General features: G+C 46.8%; 1 protein-coding gene across 8 annotated transcripts in view; it reads left to right on the top strand.

Moving 5' to 3' along the window:
- dnm1 (dynamin 1) overlaps positions 1–18,768 on the top strand; it is a 165,174-nt gene that overhangs the window by 89,725 nt on the left and 56,681 nt on the right. For all 8 annotated transcript variants that reach the window (XM_033048774.1, XM_033048775.1, XM_033048780.1 and 5 more), the window contains one exon: positions 645–758. In XM_033048774.1, the coding sequence (XP_032904665.1) occupies positions 645–758 (114 nt within the window). The remainder of the gene's footprint in view (positions 1–644; positions 759–18,768) is intronic.

Below are 18,768 nucleotides of genomic sequence, written 5' to 3'. Positions count from 1 at the left end.
GGTGTGTTTCGTCCGGGTGCTCCGGTTTCCTCCCACATCCCAAAGGATCATGAGTTTGTAGGTTAATTGGCCTCTGTAAATTGCCTCCAATGTGTAGGGAGGAGATGAAAAAGTGGGAAAACAGAACTAGTGTGAACGGGTGATCGATGGTGGGCGTGGACTTGGTGGGCTGAAGGCTTTTATCACTAAAACTAAACTAGTCTAAGCTCAACTAAATATCGACCATCGTGAGTCTTCCTGCATTTTTATCAGGCCCCCAAAACAGAAAATTAAGTGGGAAATAGGATCCGGGAGAATATTTTCTAATTCTCCCACCTCTCCATCAGGGCCACGTTCCTCTTTACTACGTAATGCAGCGTGGATGGTTAAGGAAGCCTTTAGTATGGGAATGATGGAGAGTGCTGGTTACTGCTGGAGTTCCACTCTCATGATCGAACTTGGCATCGAAATGGATTCTAACTATTTTAACCTACTCTCTGTTTTCTGACATGTAGTAGGCACTGTCATGTTTTATGTGTAACTCTGCTGTAACACACACACAGACCTGCAGCCAGGAGATGCGCTCGAATGCAACCTCGTGCATTCAATGCGAGCCAAGGGTGTCGTTTTCGGCCCATTTATTCTTCCTTGCATTTTTGTCGCAGGTGATCAGGAAGGGGTGGCTCACCATCAACAACATCGGCATCATGAAGGGAGGGGCCAAGGAGTACTGGTTCGTGCTGACTGCTGAAAACATGTCCTGGTACAAGGACGATGAGGTTGGTTGGTTCACCTTTACTTCCTCCATGCCAGCAATGCAAAGTGACTTTCTCTCCGGCCACGGGTGAGGAGCTAAGACCCTTCCAAGGCAGGGGAGTGCAAGATGGGGGCATTAAGGGCTATTCATTACAAGGAGACTCTAACTGGAAATATTTGTGAAATGGAGATAGGGACTCTGTGGGAGGGGACATTGGAGGGAGGTGGACGTGAGGTGTTGGAGGGAAGTAGATGTGAGATAAGGGGGTTGGAGTGGGAAGCCTCTATTCTGGAGGTATTAATTACAAGGCGACTCCACTGGCAGTGAAATGGAGAGTGGGGGCTCTTCCGGGAAGTGGTTGTTGGGGGGAGGTGGATGTGGGGTGGGGGGGGGGAGGTGGTTAGAGTGAGAGACCTCTGGATTAGGAAATATTAGTTACAAGGAGAGATCAGACAAACTTGGATTGTTTACTCCAGAATTCCGGAGGTTGAGGGGAGACCTGGTAGAAGTATTAAAAGGAATGAGAGGCATAGATGAGTTAGAAATTCAGAACCTTTTTTCCAAGGTGGAAATTTCTAAGAATCGAAGGAAAAGCTTTAAGGTGAGAAGGGCAACGTTTAAAGGAGATGTGTGTGTGTGGCGGGGGGGTATGGGGGTATGTTTTTTACACAGTGGGTACAGAGTGCCTGTAATGCCTCGCCAGGGATGGTGATGGAGGCAGATACGGTAATGGCGTTTATGATGGCCACATGGACATAGAATAGAATAGAATGCCTTTTATTGTCATTCAAACAGCTTGGTATGAACGAAATTGCATTTCTACAGTCTTAACATTACAAAAAAAAAAACAAGACACACACTTAACACAACTTACACAAACATCCATCACAGTGAATCTCCAACACCTCCTCACTGTGATGGAAGGCAAAAGTCTTATCTCGTCCCTTGAGGGGAAAAGGAGGGATATGGACCAAATGCAGTGGAGTTGTGATCACAGCCTTTGACTGAGACACTTCTCCCCTTGTGCAAGTAAAACTCACTGCTGATGGTTAATCTTATAGTTCCATGAGTCTTATTAAAGGGTAGATAGGCTTCGTCAGCAGGCAGACGGGGTTAGTTCAACATGGCATCATGTACAATATGGACATTGTGGGTGAAAGGCCTGTTCCTGCGCTGTACTGTTCTACTGTATGCCGACTGTGCTTGGAACATGGGAATGTATAGACGCTATGTCTAAAAGATTGGAAGTCTCTGTGGGAGATGAGTTTCCGACTCTGTGTCTACTCTTAGGTGTTGCTTGATGGAATCATTTATTTAATATTGAATGTGAAAGTAAATTCTTTATGCTGGCTGGTAAAATCTTTCTGGCCCCAGTGCTACATCTTTCAAAATACTTTGAAATGCTTTCAAGAGTTTTAAACATTTCAGAATATGGTTTTTAAAAAAACAATAAATTTGCAGAGTTAGTTCCGGTAAACATTGCCAGTATACCCTGCAGTGAGAGTGCCTCTTCCTTACTGAATAACTGGAAGCCTCTAAAAAGCCCATTAGGAGTGGCAGGAAAACGAAGGAGGGACAACGAAGAGTTCCATTCAGCCCCAATCACCAAACCATGTACAAACCCTTCAATACCCACCCACCACTCATCTCATCAGCTCACAGGGCTCCTGGGTTGTGAACAAAACACATCTGAATAATAATCCAGTATTATTCATAAACTATCTGTGTGTGTGTCTGTGTGTGTGTGTGTCTGTGTGTGTGTGTGTGTGTGTGTGTGTCTCTGTGTTTGTGTGTGTCTCTGTGTGTGTGTGTGTCTATAAGTGCGTGTGTGTATGTGTGTGTGTGTGTGTGTGTGTATGTGTGTGTATGTGTGTGTACGTGCATGTGTATCTGGGTGTGTGTGTGTCTCTGTGTGTGTGTGTGTGTGTCTCTGTGTGTGTGTGTCTATAAATGCGTGTGTGTGTATGTGTGTGTATGTGTGTGTACGTGCATGTGTATCTGGGTGTGTGTGTCTGTGTGTGTGTGTGTGTGTCTCTGTGTGTGTGTGTCTATAAATGCGTGTGTGTGTGTGTGTGTGTGTCTCTGTGTGTGTGTGTCTATAAATGCGTGTGTGTGTATGTGTGTGTGTGTGTGTGTGTGTGTGTGCGTGTGTGTATGTGTATGTGTGTGTACGTGCATGTGTATCTGGGTGTGTGTTTGTATCTGTGTGTGCGCGTGGCACACACACTTCAAAAGCCCAACATCACATCCATGGCTATGCAAAGCACATTTGTCTTACTTCTTGCATGCTTACATCGCAGTTTAAAATATAAGCTGGTAAACCTGGAGTCATAGCTTTAAGGTGGGAGGGACAAAGTTTATAGGAAATGTGCGGGGCAAGTTATTTTCACAGATGGTGGTGGGTGCGTGGAATGTACAGCTAAGGGGTGGTAGTAGAATCTGATGTGATAGTGGTGTTTAAGAGGCTTTTGGATTGGCACGTGGATATGCAGGGAGTGGAGGGAAATGGATCACGTGCAGGCAGAGGAGATTGGTTTAAGTTAGCATCATGTTCGGCATGGACATTGTGGGCCGAAGGGCCTGTTCCTATGCTGTGCTGTTCTGTGTATCATAAACCTTTTCCCCACTGCACCTGCAATGGCTACTGAGACACATGCCCCACATTAGCTACAGATGACACCATCTACCAGTCTAACCCCAAAGTGAATACCATTGGTAACTCCTTCTCCACTCACTGGTTATCAATCACATGGTTGAACCACGTGCGTGTTTTTAAAGGATTATCGCACGGATGTAGAATCATAGCATGAGAGTGAATGTGGTAGCTGTTTGTGGTGATCGTTCGTGGTGTTTGGACCCCTGACATGATCTCACCCGCACAGACACAGCTCAGCCCCTTCCTGAAGGCCCTGCAGTGGGAACCTGCCCCACCTCACTTCCCAGTGGAAAGGAGACCTGAACATGATGGAAACAAAACCCAGATGCTTCAACAGCACATTTACTAAAAATTGGAATGATACTGAGGAGATTAGCATGGCCCCCAAATATGGTTGGCGCAGGGTTAGAGTTGCTGCCTTGCAGTGCCTGAATCCCGACTTCCATCCTGACCACGGCTGCTGACTGCATGGAGTTTGTACGTTCTCCCCATTGCCACATGGGTTTTCTCCGGGTGCTCCAGTTTCCAACCACACTCCAAAGATGTGTGGGCTTGTAGGCTAATTGGCTTCTGTAAATTGTTCCTACTTTGTAGGATGGAACTAGGGTACGGGTGATCGCTGGTCGGCGTGGACTTGTTGAACCGAAGGGCTTGTTCCCATGATGTATCGCTAAACTAAATTAAACTACAAGACCACTGACCTCTGTGCATGATGAGATAGCCTAAAGGCCCTGTCCCACCAGCATGCGATTGCATGTGTCTAGCGCGACCAAACGTGGTGGCTTGAGGCGTACGGCCTCACGGGGCCGGTCCCACTTCCAACCGCGGAGGCATATGGAGTTGTGCGGGACTGGTCCCGACATCATACTCACCAATCAGCTGGGCAGGAGGCGGGCCGACTGAATTTGGACGTCGCACGGCGTTGGGCGGTGACGTCATGACGCAACGGCACGTCGGGCGGTGACGTCATCGCGCAACACCACACGCTAGGCATACGCCATCAAGACGCTGCGTACGACGTCGAGACGCTGCGTATGCCCGTCGAGGCGCTCGTACGGCCTCAATGCGGCTGCGGGCCGACAGGCCGTTGTCGCGTGGGATTTTCGGACAGTGCAAGATTTCTGGAGCCCCGCGCGATGTCGGGACCAGCCCCGCACAACTTCATACGCCTCCGCCGATCTAAATGGGACCGGCCCCGCGAGGCTGTATGCCTCAAGCGACCACGTTTGGTCGGCTAGGCACATGCAATTGCATGCTGGTGGGACAGGCCCTTAACTGTTGCATACCTGCCCCTTCCTAGTCGGCTACCCCAGGCATGATAATCTCTGACGCAATTGTCTCTGAATTTGAAGCTTGTGAGTTGAAAAGCCGCCGTACGCTTACAGTTGTGGAACTGAAACATGTAGAGCTCCGTTCCGAAGGTATATTTCCCTAAAACAACTACTTTACTTCAGGGTAAATTATCCTCCAAATGTTTCATAGTGTGAACCAGCAGATAATAATGTTGGCCTAACGTTTTCCAGGCATGTTTGAAAAATTCAACACCGCCGCCCTTGAGGTTTGGACAGAGGTTGGAAAATGAGGGGGCTGTGGAGTTGGAATTCCACTGCTTTAAATGGATCCAGTGTTGCATTAATTCGCTTTAACCCTGTCACCAACTCGACTTTCCCTCCGTTCCGCTGCATTTTCAACGGCCAAATGGCCAGGGGTTTTCTGCCAGAGCACCGTCACAGCCACTCCTGAGGGCAGTCTGCCCGTGGCCCCCTCCGATCGTTTCTCTCTGCGGGAGACTTTGAATCGTCCCAGGACTACCCCAACCCCCCCCCCCCCCCCCCCCCCCCCGCCACCTTCCCCATCTGTCTACAATGGTGTGGGAATCAATGTGGGGGGAAATCGGACACATTCCTTTAACCACGAGTGAGTCTGCTTTAATATCCTTAATGTGTTCACACACACACACACACACAACAACAGCAGCAGCAGCAGCAACAGCAAGAACACAGTGTGGCAATATGGTGCCACACATGAAATCAGCTAGCTACAGACACTCGCTCAAATGTGCAAGGAATTATAACCTTTGTACCTAGCAAGCATGCTTCACAATGGGGGATACTGTGTGATTTAAGGAGTTCCAGATGTTGGCAAGTGGAGGGTTAATGAAAAAGAATGTGCTTTTTTTTTTGTCTGTAATTGTAGTCTTTAGCATGTCAGCCGTTTGGTTCGTTCTGTTGATCTATGGAATAGCTTCTACATCTGCAGGAAGTCACTACTGAGCCAGTTAATGGATCCAGATGTTGCAGGCCCACATGGTTCTGTGTTAACATTAGCAGGGAGACTCAATCAGGGGCCGAGTCACCAGCACTGGGGCGGAGAGCGGGGATCTCGATCTCACCCGTTACGCAAACACAATGGCTTCATACAACTTTCCCAGCCTCCAGTCCTCACCTCTCCACCAGAGAGACAGAGCGGGGAGAAATGCGGAGGAAAAGACTAATTCCGCCACGTTTGTTCTGTTGAAGGGATATGAAGAGCGAGTGTAAAAAAAAAAAGGGGGCTAAGAGACATAATAAAGGAGAATAAAAAGACACAGAGATGGAGACAGACAAGTAATGATTGAGACAGGGAATGAGAAGGAGAGGTTCCCGGATGCTGAGGAGGTGCTTTCAAATCTATTGCTGGAATGTAAAACTAGCTACGTGGGTCAAACTCCCATGATAGAAACCGCCCGTATTTTTCTCTGAGCCAACAAGTAGGATTTTCAGGCAGCACCTACAATAGACTTCTGGCCCACCACGCTATTCTCCAGCAGTACGTTGAAAGCTAGCCCCAGAATGTGTAGAAGGTGAGTGCCTGGAACGTGCTGCCAAGGGTAGTGGTGGAGGCAGATACGACATTGGCAGTGAGAGACATGGATGTGCAGAGAGTGGAGAGGTATGGATGTGAAGGACAGGTAAAGGTTGGTTTGGCATCATGTTTCGCACACATAATGTATGCTGAAGGGTCTGTTCCTGTGCTGTTCTATGAACCTCAGCAGGAATATCTGAAATATTTAAAATCAGAAACTAGGGCCAGATTTTGGCATTGTGTGATTTGCTGAAGCAACATCAAACATGGATGGCTCTCCCCCTCCCCCTCCCCCTTCCCCTCTCCCAATCCCCCTCCCCGCCCCTTCGACCATCGTTATTGTTCTTTCCTCTACGCACACAGTCCAGAGTTGCCAACGCCTTGGTTTGTCCTGGAGTCTCTGGAATTAAATATTTGTCTTGTGGACTGAAAAAAAGACACTTGCTTTCTTCCAAAGCTTCCATTGGATGCTAGGTAAAGGAAATAAGGCAGGGGGCAAATCAAAGACCATTTTTGGTTGGGTGGGAAGTTGTCGGCAGGAGGGCAAGTCATGGAATCTCCAGGAATGTGCCCAGCCATGATGGGCAATCCCAGTTTGTTCCCGGGAAAGTCTGCTGCTGAGCAATACTCTCTGTAGGGGGTCGAGGTTCATCCAGCAGCTTCCTCCATACCCCCTTTTCCATTAAATAACTAGAACCCATTACCAAATGGAGCTTAAAACTTTCGGGAGTGAGAATAACTTGGGAATATCAACACTGGGCGACAATTGCCTTCCCCATCCCGGATAGAATCAGGCAATGCTCAACACCACACATGTTGGGCGGGACAGGGAGACAGCTGGGAGAGCTACTGCCTCACAGCGCCAGAGTCCCAGGTTCAATCCTGACTTTGCATGCTGTCTACGTAGAGTTAGCAAATTCTCCCAGTGACAGCGTGGGCTACTTCCAGGTGCTCTGGTTTCCTGCCATATCCCAAAGACATGCAGTTGTGTAGGTTAATCGGCCTCTATAATTGCTCCTATTGTGTAGGGAGTGGATGAGAAAATGGGAAAACATAGAACCAGTGTGAGCGGGTGATTGGTGTGGATGTTGGGCTGAAGAGCCTGTTTCCATGTTGTGTCTTTCAATCAATCAATCAACCTGGAGTCTGAAGAAGGGTCCACCCAGAAACGTCACCCATTCCTTCTCTCCAGAGATGCTGCCTGTCCCGCTGAGTTACTCCAGCATTTTGTGTCTATCTTCGGTTTAAACCAGCATCTGCAGTTTCTTCCTACACAATTAATCTAGCTTCACGTCATTCAACTGCGGGTCTCCGCCCAGAGTGGGCCTGTCCCACTTTCACGACCTAATTCACGACCTCTGCCGAGTTCGCCCTAGACTCATACTCGCAACATGGTTATCACGAGGTCATAGGAGGTCGTAGGTAGGTCGTAGCAGGTTGTGATGCTAGTCATAGGTACTTGTGCATCAAGTAGGTCGCGGCGTTTTTTTAAGCCTGATGAAAAATGTCCACGAGTACAAAAGGTTGTGAATTAGGTCGTGAAAGTGGGACAGGCCCTTTACCTGCCCCATTCACACTGACTGGGCATGATCAAAATGAAGACCAGTGAAGCTCCCAGCTGGGGCGGGGGGGGGGAGAGGGGGAATTGAATCATTTCCACCCTCATCCTTTCTTTCCTCCTTCCCCAACCTCACCAAACCCACCCACACAGCCATCAGCATTAAAACCAAGGGACCTACGCATCGACATGGAACTCTGATTTGGCTGAGGAGAGTGTTTGCAGGGATGGGTGCGATGTGACTGGGGAACCAAGGAGGGCTGTGAAGGGAGACTTAGTCATTGAAATAAAAGAACACACAGAAATTGTTTTTAAGTCAGTTCATTCCACTAGCATTCATCAGCCTTGTCATTTGCGGTTTCCAAGTTAATCATGTACACTAATGGTGGCTCATCATTTGTCACGATGCCTCAGGAACGACATGTGCAAAGCATTTGGTAATTCTGCACACATTACTAATTAAATAAATAGTAGACATAAAGAACTGCTGATGATGGTTTAGAAAAAAAAAGACACAAAGTGCTGGAGTAACTCAGTGGGTCAGACAGCATATCTGAGGATCATGGATAGGCGATTCTTTAGGTCGGGACCCTTCTTCAAACTGGTTGTAGTGGGGGAGGGGGCAAAGCTGGAACAGAGGTGGGGTAAGATAAGCCAAACAAGTGATTGGTGAATGCCAGAGGTTGAGGGGAGTATATAAGTAGATATAAAATTATGATAGACATAGAGAGGGTAGATAGTCAGAACCTTTTTCCCAGGGTGGAAATGTCCAACACTAGAGAGCGTAGCTATAAGGTGAGAGAGGGAAAGTTTAATGGAGATGTGTGGGGCAAATGTTTTTACACAGAGTTGTGGGGGCCTGGAACACATTGCCAGGGGTGGTGGTGGAGGCAGATACGATAGTGGCATTGAAGAGGCTTATGGATAGGCACATGGAAGTGCAGGGAATAAAGGGATATGGATCATATTCAGGCAGATTAGATACATTTAATTTGGGATCATGTCCGGCACAAACATTGTGGGCCGAATGGCCCGTTCCTGTGCTGTACTGTTCTATATTCTATCCATGGAGGATGTGGCTCGGTGACCTTTTGGGTCGGGACCCTTGATTGTAGTAGGGGAGAGAAAGCTGGAAAAGAAGTGGGAATGGGAGAAAGCCTGGCAAGTGATAGGTGGATACTGGTGAGGGGGGGGGGGGGGGGGGGGGGGGGTGATTGCCTGATGGGTGGAGTAAGTGACAAAGGCTGGAGGTGAAAAGGAGACAAAAGGGTGTTAGATAAGGAGAGAAGCAGAGGAATGAAATGGAAAGCTGGAGGGAGAGATATAGGTGGAGAGGGACGTGGGGCATATACTGGGGCAGGGTATTGGGAGAAATAGATGTGGGGGGGGACACAGGAAAGAGAGGTGGGAATAAGAAGGGGGGGGGGTTTGAGTAAGCGACAAAATCTAGAGGGGGAAAAGGGGAGTCAGAAAAGGGGAGAAGTGGAGGAATGAAATGTAAAACCAGAGGGAGGGATGTAGATGGAATGGGACAGGAGGAAGAGGGGGTGAAGAGGGGCAGGAGAGTGGGATGAATGGGTGAGCATCATTTCCCATCAACCCAACCGAATGTGCTCCATGGAGTTGAAGCGTCTCGCACCCTTGCACCGTTTGGGAGAGGGAGGCAGTGTCTAAAGGGTTAAGCCGAATGCCTGACATCTGGACTGCAGTCATGCTTGGACGTTTGTTTTGATCACCAGGATAGCTTTATGGACTGTTGGGAGAGTGCGGGCAGCAAATGAGAACCAGCTGAGGGGAAGGGAAGGGAAGGGAAGAGAGGAGGGGCGCTTTCATCTCTGCTGCTGCAACCTAGAACAAAAAGACTCAGATGTGTGGAGGGGCGCTAAGACGTGGTGCTTTTAATCTTCTCATCTGAACGAAATGGAGAGTGCTCGCAAGTTCTTCTGCCCCTGGCTAGTTCATACTCCACGTTCGCCAGCCATTGCAAGGTCTATGGCTTTACCGCTGATTGGAAGCGACCTGCTCGGCTCCAGCTGAGCGGCAACTTTGAAAGTGGGAAGTGCCGATTTCTATAATGGGAATAATTTGGAACAGGCCGGTTGAAAGATGCGGGATTGAGTGTAGGGTTGGGGGGAGGGAATGTGGCAGGGAGCAACAGATTCCTGGACAGATATTCACACAGACCTCTCGGTTGCCAACCATTTTGATTCCCTTGCCCATTGCCGTACTGACATTTCTGTCTTGTGCTTCCTCCATTGCTGGAAACTGGGGCAACAGCACCTCGTATTCGGCTTGGGTGGCATGCAACCCAACGGTATGAACGTTGAATCCTCCAATTTTAAGTAATATCCTCCCCTTCCCTTTGCATTTTGCGATGCCCCTCCACCCCACTATCCTGCCCCTGTTCTCCCCCACCTTCTGTCCCCTTCCACCTATATCCCTCCCTCTGCCTTTACATTTTCCTCTTCTTATCCTTCCTCTCTTTTTCACATCTAACCTCTGCCACAATGCACCCATTTGCCAATCACCTCTCCCCATTTGCCAAGCTTTTTCTCACCCCACCTCTGTTTTGTAGCTTTCTCCCCCCCCCATCCCCCCCCCCCCCGCTCCATCAGTCTGAAGAAGGGTCCCGATCCGAAACATCATGTCCTCCAGGGATGCTGCCTAACCCATTCAGTTCCTCCAGCATTTTGTGTATTGCTCAAGATTCTAGCATCTACAGTTCCTTGTGTTTCCTACTCACTTTATGCGGTAGTTGCAGAGAGAGTGGTGATTTAGCACAGGTTTCTGTTAGATGGCTGCTGGATCTTTCACCTTCCTGCATCGATTCATATTGGGCTTCCATCCTGCACATATAATGGGATATTGCTCAGTGCAAGGAGTGTAGCGAATAAGGTAGAGAAGGATTCAATATTACATCCGAATGATTGCTGAATCATAGCATGAGGAGGAACAGGAATGTTCCTGGCCTCAAGGTTTTCAGATGGGATAGAGTGTGTTATATTCATTGATTATTGTCACATATACCGCGACATAGTGAAAAGCTTTGGTTCACATGGTATCCAGTCAAATCAAATCCTTCTATACATGAGTACAATGTAGCCATACACAAATAGGTTGTGCAAAGCAAAAAATACCAGAGTGCAGAATATAGTGTCGCAGCATTATAGCGTTACAGTTTCAGAGAAAAAGTCCAAGGTCCTCAATGAGGTAGGTTGGAAGATCTGGACTGCACCCTAGCTTATTGGAGGATCAGTTATCTGATAACAGGGGAAGAAGTTGTTCCTGAATCTGGTGGTACAGTATATGCTTTAAAGTTTTTTTCAATGATGGGAGCGAGAAGAGGAGGAATGACCAGGGTGGGAAAGGTCCTTGATTATGTTTAAGAAGGAACTGCAGATGCTGGAAAATGAAAGGTAGACAAAAATGCTGGAGAAACTCAGCAGGCGAGGCAGCATCTATAGAGCGAAGGAAATAGGCAACGTTTCGGGCCGAAACCCTTCTTCGGATTGATTATGTTGACTGCTTTCCTGAGGGAATGTGAAGTGTAGATGGAGTCAATGGTGGAGTGGCCTATCTGTGTGAAGTACTGGGTACATCAGCCCTTCACACAGTCTTTGCCAGGGTTTGAAGTCTCAGTCAATGCAAGTTGTTTCTGGCGATAAAACAGTGGGTAATATTGGTTGAAGAAATCATTTCATTTGTGAGAAGAGATGAGGTATTAGAAGGATTGCCAAATGAAACTATGTGGGATATATACGACACGGTACGATATGATACAATAATAACTTTATTCATCCCCGGTGGGAAATTGCGGGGAATCCCCCCCACGCCGGGTCCCCATTGACTTCCCGTCCCCCCTCACGCTCATCGACCGCGAGGCCCCACCACCACCGAGGCTCCCGTTGGCGTATTATAGTGACATAAAGAACAAGAAAATAATTAAGGAAAAAGTAAAGGTTTGTTAGGGTCCAAAACGATGACCGAGATACGAGATGAGGGAAGTCGGGAGGTTCTGAATGAATATTTTGTGCCTCACTTCACAAAAGAGGCAGATGATGCTGATGTCTGCTGATTCCCTCGTCAATTCGTCCTTTCCCACCCAAACCACCCCACCCCCTGGTACTTGCCCTTGCAACCGCAGGAAATGCTACACTTGTCGCTTTACCTCCCCCCTTGACTCCAGGTGAGATTTGCCCACGCTTTTGAAAGAAGGAAAATACAGAAGCTGGGCACAATTTTCCTAAGCTCCCAGCTTCCTGAAGTGGAAGAATGCTGATTTTGTGCAGTTGCTAAAAAAGAGAGGGAGGGACAACGTGAGTACAGACCAGATAAATGAACGTTGTGCTGGAGAATAAGGGCAGCCTGTTTAATGCAGCCTGCGTAGTCTGTACCAAGGCTTTTGACGCGTGGCAAACTGGTCAAAAGTGCAGAAGCCTCTGGGATACAAGAGAGAGGGCAAAGTACATCCAAGATTGTCATTGGTGGTGGACACAAAGGTGTTGAAAGGTGTTTCTGTCGCTGGAATGCTTTCATTAGTGAAGTCCCAGAGAACTTTGTTTCTTGAGTTGTGTGCAGTGCATATCATTTATTTAAACACTTTTAGGGAGTATAATAAAGACATTTGAAGATAATATAGTAATTAGCAACATGGTTGATACCGAGGAGGGAAGCTTTCAAATGCAGGGTGATAGAGGCACAAGGAATTGCAGATGCTGGAGTCATGAATCACCAGTGTGAAGAAGGGCCCCGACCCGAAATGTTGTCTGACCCACTGAGTTTCTCCAGCGCTTTGGGAAACTACAGGGAGATGTTCTGTTGGGCAGGAAATTAGCAAATAGAATTCAGTCCAGAGGAGTGTCAGGTCAACACACTTGGGAAAGGTCAACAATGTGAGGGAATGCTCATTAAATGGGAGGATATCGAGCAGAATGGGGAAAATGGAGGGACGTCACATTGTGTGTGTGTGAATGTGTCTTCAAGGTAGCAGGAGAGGTCGATAAGGTAGTTGGGGGAAAAAACACATGCAGTAGAGGTGAAGAATCTCATTGGGAATGTACAACATTAGTTAGGCCATAGTCTTGTCACCATATTGTAGGAAAGGTATGATTACATTGAAGAGGATGGAAAGTTTTAGCAGGAGAAAAAATTGGATAAGCTAAGGTTCAGAACGAAGGAGACTGAGGGTAGATTTTATTGAGGAATATAAATTATTGATTGGTCTTGATAAATTTGGTTTCCCTTCCCAGCGTGCTCAGGAACCAAGAGGTACGGACTGAAGGTCATCGTTTGAAAGCTTAATGGGGGGATTAAACCATTGTTCACGCAGAGGGTGGTGGGAACTCACGGCCATGGAAGAGGTTAAAGACAGAAACACAGATCAGGGTTTAAAGTGTACTTGATATGTGGTTGAAGAGATGTGACTTGCCTGGACCAAGTACAGTCAGATGGCACACTTTAGACTGGCATGGTTAAATGGTCTCTTTCTGGGTGATACGATTCCTCTGATTATCTGTGCCTGTTATTATTGATGTGCACAAACCAAGGACAGAGGTTTGGAGGATCTGAAGGTTGTGGGTATATGGAACGAGCTGCCAGAGGAGATAGTTGAGGCAGGTACTATAACAACCATTAACATACATTTGGACAGGTACCTGGATAGGAAAGGTTTAGAGGGAGATGGGCCAAACGTGGGGAGGTGGGATTGGTGTAGAAGGGGCACCTTTGTCAGCAGGGTCAGTTGGGCCAAAGGGCATGTTTCCATGCTGCATGACTCTTATAATTGATATACTGCAGTTGCCATGGGTGACGAGTGGTTCCAGGGCATAACGGTGAACATGGGTGAGAGTTTGTGCATCGGGGGGAGGTTTAGTGAGAGGGCAGGCAGGTAGGAAACTTGGAGACAAATGAGGGCAAAGTAGGTTTAAAACCAGGGGAGAAGTTGTTCCTCGATGTGGAGACTAACGGAAGTAGACATGTCATCGGGAGGGATTTCTGTTCCTTGTGATACCATCTTTCTAGCTTGGTGTTTCAAACTAGAAGATCTTAATCATGGCATAATGAGAGCAGAGTGTTCAAACTAACAAAACAATGACAGAAAACTTTATCTTGTGAAGATGAGGATTGTAATTCCCGTTGCTGAGTTTCTAATTCACACATTTAGTTGCAGACTACGTTGTTTGTAAAATCTACACACTGCCACATCACATACTTGGAGTCAATAAAGAGCAAATCGAGAAATTTAGTCCTACTGTCTGCATTGACTTCTGGACTCTCCATTTCAAAGGATCTACCCATAGTGCTACAGTTATTCTCAAAACCTTTATTGGACAGCTGGCATTCAGGGTCATCCACAAAAACTCTTCCTAAATACAATGCCCCGTAAAATAAACGCGAGTAGTGAAACATAAGGTATAGATTGAATAATAGTGGAAGATAAATTGTATGCTCTGATCTTTTACTCAGCGAGATCTGGTGTGCTGAGAACTGGCAGAACAGGTTGCTCATGACAATAATCCCACAGTGCCGCAGCTGGTAGATCTGCTGCCTCGCAGTGCCAGAGACCCGGGTTCGATCCTGACCTCAGTTGCTGTGCGAAGTTTACACGTTCTCCTGTGACCACGTGGGTTTCCTCCGGGTGCTCCGGTTTCCTCCCACATCCCAAAGACATGCGAGATTGTAGGTTAATCGGACTCTGTAAAAAAGAAAAATCTGCCCCTCGTATGGGGAGTGGATGTGTAATTGGGATAATGAGTGATCGATGGTTGGCATGGACTCATTGGGACAAAGGGCCAGTTTCCATGCTATATCTCTAAACTCAACTAAAGATTTAAAAAATCTTAATTTCTGATGATTGAATGTTTAATTTTCTTTGGGCTATTTGGATTGGAGTAAGCGGGTTGGGAAGGGGATTGTATGCCTGGTTGGGTTTTTTGGACTTTCTGTTTGCTCCTTATGCATTCTTGTGCTGAGTTAAGATTTAGAGAGAAACAATTGAGTTGATGTAAAAGGAGGAAGTGACATCTTGACAGGAAGTGAATCCTGAATTGGGGCAGCACAGTGGCCCAGCGGTAGAGCTGCTGCCTTACGATCCTATTCAATCCTGACTAGCGGTGCTTTCTTTACGGAGTTTGTTCCTTTTTCCTGTGACCACGTGGGTTTTCTCCGGGTGCTCCGGTTTCCTCCTACACTCCAAAGACATACAGGTTTGCATGTTAATTTGCTTCGGTAAAATTGTAAATTGTCCCCAGCGTGTAGGATAGTGCCAGTGTACGGGTGATTGGTGGGCTGGAGGGCCTATTTCCACACTGTATCTCTAAAGCCTAAGGTCTAAAGTATAGAATCACCCTGGGTCCCTGCTCTGGTTGCTTAAGTTCCTTGGAGTTTAATCACGTGACTTATCGGCTCCAATCGACCAGCTGGTCAGTAATCTTTCTGCCATCTTCAATATTCTTAAGACAAACAAATGTATTCAAGGTGATATCTGGTCATGATGGGGTCAGTCGTGGGATGATGATACCATTAGCAAATCGTTAAAGGGGCAGAGTATACAGATTCCAAACGGTGTTGAGAAGGTTGAGGAGGGATTGAGGAAAAGCACAACTTATGCAAGGATTAGTTATGATCTAAAACCATCTGCCTGTTGTGATGTGTTGACGAGGAATTGATTGGTGCCTTCAGAAGGAAATGGAACATGAGAGAGAGTAATTGGTAGGATTGTGTGGAACAAGCTGGGGGTGGTGGGGGGGGGGGGGGGGATTTTGGGATGGCATGCAAGGAGTCAGAAGACTGAATGGCCTCTTTGCATCTTGCGACAATTCTCCAGTACTATTGGTGTTGGTTTAAGGTAGACAAAGATTAATTATGGTATCTGAATGGTTGTTGAATCATGGTTTACAGCACAGGAAGGTTCCTGCTTTCCAGGTTCTCTAATGAGATGTACTGGTTTATTATTGTCACCTGTACTGAGATAAAGTGAAAATATTTTTTTTGTATGTTATCCAATTAAATCAGATCATACCACACATAAGTATAATGTAAAATTGTCCCTAGTGTGTGTAGGATAGAGTTAATGTGCGGGGATCGCTGGTCGGTGTGGACTCGGTGGGCCGAAGGGTCTGTCTCTGAATTAAACTAAAAAAACTAAATATACATAAGTACAACAAGTAAAGTGAAGAAAAATATATCAGAGTGCAGAATATAGTTTTACAACCTTATGGCATTACGGTTACAATGAAAACGTCCGTTATCATTGACGGTAGGTTGGAAGATTGGGACTATCCCCGAACCTATGGGAGGACCGTTTGGATAGCAGAGGGGAAGAAGTTGTTCCTGAGACTGGTGGGACGTGCTTTCAAGCCATTGTATCTACCTGAAGGGAGAGGGGATAGAGGAATCACTGGGTTGATAAAGGTTATTGATATGTTGGATGCTTTTCCAAGACAGCGTGGAATGTAGATAGAGTCGATGGTGGGGAGTCTGATCTGTGCTTTTTACTGGCCTGGTGAATTTTTCCCTCCACAATTGTACACAACATCCAGGAGATTAATCTCGCTTTCCGGGTGATCCCAGGATAACACTGGAGGGCTGTGGTTTGGAACCTGATCCTTGGCCAAGAGAAAAACCCAATGCGATCCAGCGACATACTAAAATGGGAAGTGGTTGTAAATGGAGCCTCGACCTTCTAGGAACGAGATGGAGCTCTAAATAGATTGAGTTGAAGAATGCTGGAGGAAAGCATGGCTTAGGCATTGGAGAGGGGGTGCAAGTGCAGTGGGAAATGAAATTAATTTATTTAAAAATTAACGCAGATTTCTAACAAATATTCACATTAAAGTAAAAAAACAAAAATGAGACAAAGAGTTCAATGAAATTCAGAGGGGTGCCCAGTCCACAGAGCATTTTACCTAAAGCTTAGAACAAGTGCATGTTTAATATCGACAGAAGTTTACTTTAAGCTGCTTTCAACTTAAGACCCGACTGAGCAGGGGAACCGCAGAAGCACAAATAAACGACAGCAGATTTTATGAGGTGGTGCTTTTAGTGAAACATGTCAGTCCTGTCAGTGGACAACCTGAGGTTCTTTTCTCGCTTGAAAGAAACATTCTGCTCTGTTTTTACACCAAAAAAAAAACCCAATGAGTTTCAAACTGTAAAAGTCTGAAGCTGACTGAATTCGCCCTCCCCTGGATATTGAAAGCGTCGTGACGAGACGCCATTTTCTTTTTGTGAAGTATTGCAACAGTAAAGTCTGTTTTACATTAGCATCATCTGCTGTGCAATAAGGATGAAAGGAAGGCGAATTAAAGACAGCCATTGAGCTCTACAATGGTAATTGGGGATTGAATCCAGATCTCTTTCTTTTTCTTTAGGATTTGGATTTGAGTTAAATAATATTGGCAGCAAAATTAAGGAAATGCCAAATGCTTGACAGCCCAGATAAAGGATGTTGCCTGTAGGTTCAAAGGTTATCTGTCAGTGCGGAGCTGAAAGCAGTCTAACTAGCTTTTGATTTTATTTTGACTTAATCTTCCCCTCTTTCAGTTCTCCACTGACACCTTTACGAAGTGAACTTTTATTGCGAAGTCCATGGTCACGGGGGCTTGAAGTACCTCAGAGAAAAATGGTCCAAGCACCCAAAGAGGGGGCAGACAATCCCTTCATGCTTGAGGGAGGGTGACACTTGACAGGGGAAACAGCTCATCAGAGTGGAGGGTTGTGCATTGTTAGACGGCAAGAGTTGGGAGCACGTTTTTTTGCCTGGACTCTGTAGCTTCTCCCCTCTCCTAACCTCCGCAGCACCCCCCCTTCCCCCTCACCCCCCTCATCCTGTAATCCTTTCTTCTCCTCATTACACAAGGACACTGATTGGCACTGTGATACAGTAAGAGCTCAGTCCCCTCACTGACACACTTCACCCAGATGACTATTCCTTTCCCCTTGACAGCCGGAACTGGGACGATTCGACTACAGGGCTGATACGGAGTTAAAGAAACAATTACATCTTGCTGTTCTAATAGCTCAGACAAAAAATCACTGTGCATTACTTCACTGTAAGAATGCCCCGGCTATGACCATTCACCGAAGCTGATGGCACCAAAGTAATCAAAATGATCAATTATCCTCTGTTTAAATATTGACAAATAATGGGAATAGAGACAATGGCTGAGATGCATTAACCAGAATATTTATTTTGTTTTATTCAGTACGTACAGAACTTACATTAAACCATTGAATGGCAGGCACACCGCAGCATATCACAAGGGGGGGGGGGGTCTCCCTGTCTGTAATTATTCCTTAATATTGATCAGTGGCATCGCTACCATTGTGAGCTTCTGCAGCGAGAGGTAGAAAGATGTTAAATATTTTGCAGAAGAGCATGCAGAGACAGAGGCAAGAAGCACAGGGGCGACAAATAACAGGAACTTTAAGTTGGAACCAGATGCACAGTCCGTGGATGAGGAAGCAAAGGCGCTTGAAGAAGAATACTGCCCGCTTGTTAAAAGGAATCAAAATCTACTGCATTACCTGAGTGCCACTAACAGCACACGGGAAATGAAAGGCAGTCTCCACGGAGCTCAGGCTTATTGACCGGAGTAAGTTTGGGTCAGAATGAGGATTGTCGGCGTTCCTCGACTGATGTGCAAAAGTCCGAAGATTTTTCCGCACACAGTCTAACCAATGTGCAGACTACTGTACAATAGCATCGACCTGAACAGGTAGTCTGAACACTGGGGAGACAGAGTGGGATTGTAGTCTTGTTTTTTTTCCACACGGGGCGAGACTCTCTGGGTCTCCCAGCAAGCCTTAAGAGCGCAGACCACTGTTCTCTCTGCAGCACCAGCTCTCCCCTCGTTTCCTTCACTTCTGCAAGGACTGACGTGGCAGTTTCGAGTGATCTACGATGGAGGGAGGGGGGGTGGGGGGAGGGAGGTGGGGTGGGGGAAGCGGGCGTGCTGAGGGGGGGGGGAGACG

This window comes from Amblyraja radiata, chromosome 32 (genome assembly GCF_010909765.2).
Source record: "Amblyraja radiata isolate CabotCenter1 chromosome 32, sAmbRad1.1.pri, whole genome shotgun sequence".
Lineage (NCBI taxonomy): Eukaryota > Metazoa > Chordata > Chondrichthyes > Rajiformes > Rajidae > Amblyraja > Amblyraja radiata.
Note: the sequence above shows the minus strand (reverse complement) of the source record. Positions and strands in the feature narration are given on the sequence as shown.